Source organism: Nematolebias whitei, chromosome 8 (assembly GCF_014905685.2).
Source record: "Nematolebias whitei isolate Nwh7 chromosome 8, NemWhi1, whole genome shotgun sequence".
NCBI lineage: Eukaryota > Metazoa > Chordata > Actinopteri > Cyprinodontiformes > Rivulidae > Nematolebias > Nematolebias whitei.
Genome location: NC_056505.1, coordinates 9,335,443 through 9,342,319, shown reverse-complemented (window position 1 = coordinate 9,342,319; position 6,877 = coordinate 9,335,443). Strand labels below are relative to the sequence as shown.

General features: G+C 38.2%; 1 protein-coding gene across 1 annotated transcript in view; it reads right to left on the bottom strand.

Annotated features, from left to right (window-relative positions):
• The window catches only part of LOC119413830 (UDP-glucuronosyltransferase 2A2), a 10,177-nt gene extending 4,747 nt beyond the window's left edge, over positions 1-5,430 (bottom strand). Inside the window, exons 1-5 of the mRNA XM_037680896.1 lie at positions 4,704-5,430; positions 4,422-4,570; positions 3,524-3,655; positions 2,906-2,993; positions 6-157 (exon numbers count right to left, since the gene is read on the bottom strand). Of these exons, the coding sequence (XP_037536824.1) occupies positions 6-157; positions 2,906-2,993; positions 3,524-3,655; positions 4,422-4,570; positions 4,704-5,421 (1,239 nt within the window). The 5' untranslated portion in view covers positions 5,422-5,430. The remainder of the gene's footprint in view (positions 1-5; positions 158-2,905; positions 2,994-3,523; positions 3,656-4,421; positions 4,571-4,703) is intronic.
• Between the last annotated feature and the right edge of the window lie 1,447 nt (positions 5,431-6,877).

The window sequence follows — 6,877 nt, the reverse complement described above, 5'->3', positions numbered from 1 at the left end:
GCAACATTAGCTGCAGCTCCTTTGACCTTCATGTGCATCATGTTGTCTGGCTGATCAGCAAACATTGGGATTCCCACCATGGGAACACCGTGGTAGATGGCCTCATAAACCCCATTTGCACCACCATGAGTGATAAAAGCTCTGGCTTTAGGGTGACCTGATGTGAGAACATATATTAAATATTCACAATTAGTTTTACAAATGATAAAGCTGAGCAAGTTAGAAAAAAAACTATCTATCTTAAAACTATACACGAGTTGCTTAATGTATTCACAAATACCAGTAATGAAACTACAAGAACTTCTTTAGTTTATGAAAATGTTTTTTTGTGTTGGAGAAAAAACAGTTTTGCATAAAGATGTGTTTTGGTCAGGAAAATGTTTCATTTTCAGATACTTTTTTTCCATTTTATTTTTTTTACATTTAATCAATTGTCCTTTAATAATCTATGAGTTTTCCCCTGAAGAAAGGCAAGTGTCCTGTATCTGGGACCAAAAGAAAGAAGAGCTCAGGTTGTTCAGCCTTGTTCTGGATTGGAATCAGTTGACACACCCAGCCATGTGCCAAATAAAAATAGTATCTCTATTTTTGCTTATTGCCTTTAAATATTGTTGATTCTTGTTCATCGTTTACAACCAACATTTTAAGAAATGGCAAGCTTTTGTGATTTTAAGAGCCATCAAGTTCAACTTTGTTTGCTCTAATAAAAGCACTATTTCCCCTGTGGAATACCATGACTATCATCCAATAAAACACTGCAACATTGGCATGGTGGCACAGTTGCAGTTTGTATTTTTGCCATGAATCCTTTACTTTAAAGCAAATTGATGCTATTCATCCCTTTGCATTTGGCTGCAGGTGGATATCAAGAACGGACATTTGAATAATGCTGTCACTTACTGCTTTCTTACGTTCGCCATTAGCAGCGATGACTATCCTCTTTACTACAAATGATTTTCATCAGCTACTTGCCGTGTTCCCTGTCCTTGCTCAGCCCAATTTGTCACCTACCAGGATTAAACATGGTATAGGACACTACATCATCATAACAGACCCACCTGTAAATGCATGGACTCATTTTATTGTCCTGCCAGGTTTAACATTGCTAGATGTGAATTTGACAAAGTGAAATGTTTTGATGTTTGTAACTTTATTAGCAAATGGGCCTTGTCTGTCCACATTGTTTTAAGTTACAATTCTATGGCAATTACCATCATTTTATTGATGCCACAATACTGAACTATAGGGAGCAGCTGCACTATCCTGCATATCCAAGACCTCCCAGCCCAACTGACTAGGAATGTTATCTTCTCTAATGTGGACATTCTTTGTGGTTATCGTTTAGTGCCTGTTTATTTTCAGGTGTTCTCTAATGTAATGATTTGTCTCCTGGTGAATGCTCAATAATCCAGGTAGAAAAATCTAAAAAAACGTCAATCTGGTCCTCTGGACATTTAAGAAACAATTGTCCAGAGGACCAGGTTTAACTTTTTTAGTAGTAATTTGTCATTTTCTCCTATTTTGGATCAACCTAATATGTCTTTATTGAATGGTTATGTACCTCAGAGCTGTAGCTTTGGTGAAAAGAAATGTTAACTTAAGAAACCTTTTCTTGTTTCATGTAGCTATGGCTAACTATAGACATGTATGACATGTAATCTTCTATTGGTTAAAAAAAAAATCATGAGAAATTATTTGCAAATCAACAGTGTGAACTTTTGGACTGAAATAATCTGTTTGAGGAGTTTCAGTCAGAGTTTAGAGTTCATCATAAGGTCCGTGTACATGTGCATGGACCTCATAGCACAGAACACAGCACTGGTAATAGTAACTAGGATATTCTCAAGGCCTCTGACAGTGAATTTGTATCTATACTTGTTCTTTTTGACCTCCGTGCTGTACATTTTTTTATTACATCTGTTTGAACATGATTTTGGGATTACAGGAAGAGCTCTAAAATGGGTTAAATTATAATTATACAATATATTCCAATTTGTTCATATCTTTAATAAGTCTACTTAAAACATCATAGTTAATTCTGGAGTTCCTCAGGGTACAGTGCTTGGACCAATACTCTTTACATACCTGTATGCTTCCGTTAGGTAAAGTTATTGGGCAGCACAGGATACATTTTAATTGTTTTGCTTATGATACACAGTTATAAATATCCATAAAACCTGGTGAATCTAACCATTTAGTGAGATTAATAGCTTGTCTTACATAAAAACCTGGATGACTCTTAATTTTCTGATTTTAAACTCAGACAAGACAGTGGATGTGGTTTTTTGAAATACCTTCTAATGAACAAATTTTGCATCCTTTTGCTTTCTCTGGATGTCTTTAATCTAGCCTTCAGTTCTAATATCAATAACCTTGGCTTTATTTTTAATTAGGATATGTCATTTGACTCCTTCATTTAAAATGTTACCAGGACTGCTTACTTCCACCTGAGCAATATCACTGAAATTAGAAACATCTTGTTCCAAACTGATGCAGAAAAACTGCACCATGCCTTTATCATTAATAGACTGGACTATTGTCATTCTTTTTATTATCCAGGTGTCCACAAACACTTAAAGAAATCTTCAGTTGATCCAAAATGCTGCTAATAAAGTTTTGATATGATTTAGAAGGATAGATGTTTCTCCAGTTTTAGCTTCTCTTCATTGGCTCCCTGTCAGATTCAAAATAGAATTAAAATCTTCCTTCTGACATACAAAGCCCTGAACAACCTAGCTCCATCTTACATTAAACATCTTAATTTAACAGAGTTTCCCTCTCAAACACTTGTCTCACAGACTGCAGGTTTACTTGTGGTTGCCAGTTTTCAAAAACTGAATAAAGACAGAAAAAGTAAACTGTCCTTCCATTCATGCTGAAATCATGGATACTTATATTTACTCACCCAGGAGGTCATTCTGTGGAATCCAGTTGTAAAGTTTTGTGTTGGAACCTAACGTGTCCGGTTTCTTCCCGCTGTATCGCCACAACACCTACAAATGGTAGAAAGGCAGTGAAGTTTTGTCACTTTTATTAACAATCATAAATAGAAAATCATTAGTTTGTAAATTCAAATGCCATACTGAAGATTTATTTTCGCTTCACATGTGATGCATGTGGTGGAACAAAATTGTGTACACATTCATTCAAGTAATTTGAAATCACATCTGAAGATTAAGAATAATCTACAATTTAAGGTTGATTAAATATGTGCACTGTTCTGATGTGGAATATTTTTGTAACCTGATGCATGCTCAATAATCCAGGTAGAAAAATAAGTAGATCAGGTCCTCTGGACAGATTAAAAAAGTCCCCTCAAAAAAAAAATTGTTGTAACGTTTCGTCTTTTGTCCAAAACACTTTGTCAGTCTGAGGAGCTACACTAAACTCAGTCTTATAAATAGCCCCTTCTCATAGTGGATCAACCAGTTTGCTGGTGACAGCCAAAACTAGCTGTTCACATGATTGTAACCAGCTGGATGTATTTTATTCAGTGTGAGCTAACATTTATATTTTTCCTGACCTTTTGTGGAATCTGGGCAAGGGCTGAGGCGATTATGTTCGCTTTTTCTGTGGTCAGGTTTTTGACCATGGATCCCAAAGAGAAGATTACGATGCCTTCATCTCCAGAGCTTTGGACAAATTTCTCCATATCCTGCAAAAAACAAACAAACAAAAAAAGATTCTTCCAAGTCACTGAGCCAGACAGACACTTTCTTTACACAACACGTTGATCACAACGCTTTTATTCTTTGTGTTACATCGGAAAAACGTTTTCCGACATGTTGACCTTTTATTTATTGTATAATAGTGAATATAATTATCCTACTAAATACTCCTGTATGTCTACAAATGTCCTGTATGTCTACAAATCGCTGAACAGTCCCCCCCCCCCCCCCCCATCTCTCTGATCTGCTACAACCGTATGTCCCACCACGTTCCCTGAGGTCAGCGGACCAGTTGCTCCTCACAGTTCCAGGAACTCGTCTTAAGCGCAGAGGTGACAGGGCCTTCTCTGTAGCAGGACCAAGACTTTGGAACGAGTTACCTCTGCTTGTCAGACTGGCCCCCTCCCTCTCGGTTTTCAAATCCCGTTTAAAAACTGACTACTATTCAGTACCTTCCAACACCAGATGATCTGTGTCTTGAACCTGTACGCTCCACACTGGTTTGTCGTCATATTTATTATCTGCATCGATTTTATGTCTATATTTTTGATTTACCTCATTTTGTATTTTGCTTCGTATGTTGTCTATTGTTCTGTCTGTACAGCACTTTGGTTGGCCTTGTAGCTGTTTTAATTGCTCTATAAATAAAATGGTATGGTATGGTATAATTATTAAACCTTTATTTTACCAGGAAGAAATCCATTGAGATTATTAATTTATTTTACAAGGATGTCCTTGGAAATATAACCCTACCTTTGGTAAAGGTTTAGCAGGTCTGCCATGAATTCCACCAACAAATTTAAAATTGGGAAGAAATGGACGTGGAAAGTCAAAATCCCAGTAGGTTCTCATCAGCCAGATGTCTGCCTTACCCATCAACTCACAGGTCGTGGTGGGGGTTCCTGGAACAAGTGAACATGAATAAATAAAGTCTTAAATAGACACACCGGGAGATTCTTCAATTATTCTGAAAACATTATTGGACCTAATGACAATTATAGTGTTTGACACAGGAGTTAATTTTCTGTTGCTTACCTTTGACTTCTGAGTAATATTTATCCACCTCTTTCCACATAAAATGTTCTATTATGAAATCCTGAAGAGCGTAGAAGAGGAAGTTGTACACTCTCTCTGAGAAGTTCATCTTGTCTGTCAGTTTACTCATAGCAGCTGGGACATAGGAAGGTGGAGCAGGTAGCTGACCACAGAGTCTTTCCCAGCTATGAGCAATGGTAAAACGCAAAGAAAAGACCAGAGGAATCCCCAAAATGTCTGCAGTTAATTCACTGCCAGTAAATACGGGATCAGCCAGGAGCAAATCATAGTTTCCTTCTTTCAGCTTCTTCATGATGGTTTCTGATTTCACCACACCTTCCAAAACTTCACGAGTATTTTCCAGGTTTGTTTTTATTAAATCTATATACCTGATGTACACCTGAACATGGTTCAAGTTCTCCATCTCATAAATAAAAAAGTGAATGAAATCTTCAATAAACTTTTTTGTAGTCTCCACAGAAAGAGAGACGTTGAAAGGTTCATACTGAAACCGAGACGGTTCACTGCTGTTCATGAACATCGATGAACTCGGGACCAGGACGGTCACCTGGTGTCCTCTGTCCACAAGCGTCTCCAGCACTGGCTTCATGTTAATCCAGTGGCTGGCATCAGTGTACCACACTAAGATCTTTCCTCCATTTACAGTCCCTGTTACACAAAGTACCAGCAGAACGCAGACGGGGAGACGCAGCTCCATGGTGGCTACTGGTCTGCAGAAAATTCATCTGCAGCATTTTAAGTAGGTGCACCTTAAAGATACTTATTAACTAAATGAACTCTGCCTTGGTTCTCTTTGTACTGAATGACATAACATACTGATAGTGTGTGATAGTTTATATGGAGGTAAAAGGTAATGGCTGCAAACGTAGTTGTCTTGTAAAAATAATTATGATCTGAAAATAAAAACCAGTCTCAGTCTCTGTCTTGCTGACAGAAGATGAAGTAAGAAAATGAAAGACTACTACAGCAATTTGCTTGTGATAATTTGTGTGTAAATAATATCTTATTGTTCAACTATGACCAGCGCTAAGGATGTTAAACAATCTAGAGGCTGTCCAGTTAAGTGTGCAAGCTGGAATGTGAAATCCCTTAATGGTCCAGTAAAATTCCAGAAAATTATGTCACATTTGAAGTGGCTGAACACTGATATTGCTTTTTTTAACAAGAGGCCCATGTGCATTCTGTAGACAGTGGAAGTTTTGGTAAAATATGGTCTTGTCAGGTGTTTCAATCTACAAACCGGATTCCAAAAAAGTTGAGACACTAAACAAATTGTGAATAAAAACTTAATGCAATGATGTGGAGGTGCCAACATCTAATATTTTATTCAGAATAGAACACAAATCACAGATCAAAAGTTTAAACTGAGAGAATGTATCATTTTAAGGGAAAAATCTGTTGTTTCCAAATTTCATGGCGTCAACAAATCCCAAAAAAGTTGGGACAAGTCCATTTTTACCACTGTGTGGCATCCCCCCTTCTTCTTACAACACGCAACAGACGTCTGGGGACAGAGGAGACCAGTTTCTCAAGTTTAGAAATAGGAATGTTCTCCCATTCATGTCTAATACAGGCCTCTAACTGTTCAATCGTCCTGGGCCTTCTTTGTCGCACCTTCCTCTTTATGATGCGCCAAATGTTCTCTATAGGTGAAAGATCTGGACTGCAGGCTGGCCATTTCAGTACCCGGATCCTTCTCCTACGTAGCCATGATGTTGTGATTGCTGCAGAATGTGGTCTGGCATTATCGTGTTGAAAAATGCAGGGTCTTCCCTGAAAGAGATGACGTCTAGATGGGAGCATATGTTGTTCTAGAACCTGAACATAGTTCTCTGCATTAATGGTGCCTTTCCAGACATGCAAGCTGCCCATGCCACAAGCGCTCATGCAACCCCATACCATCAGTGATGCAGGCTTCTGAACGGAGCGTTGATAACAACTTGGGCTATCCTTGTCCTCTCTGGTCCGGATGACATGGCGTCCCAGTGTTCCATAAAGAACTTCAAATCGTGACTCATCTGACCACAGAACAGTCTTCCATTTTGCCACACTCCATTTTAAATGACCCCTGGCCCAGTGCAAACGTCTGAGCTTGTGGAGCTTGCTTAGAAATGGCTTCCTCTTTGCACTGTAGAGTTTCAGCTGGCAACGGC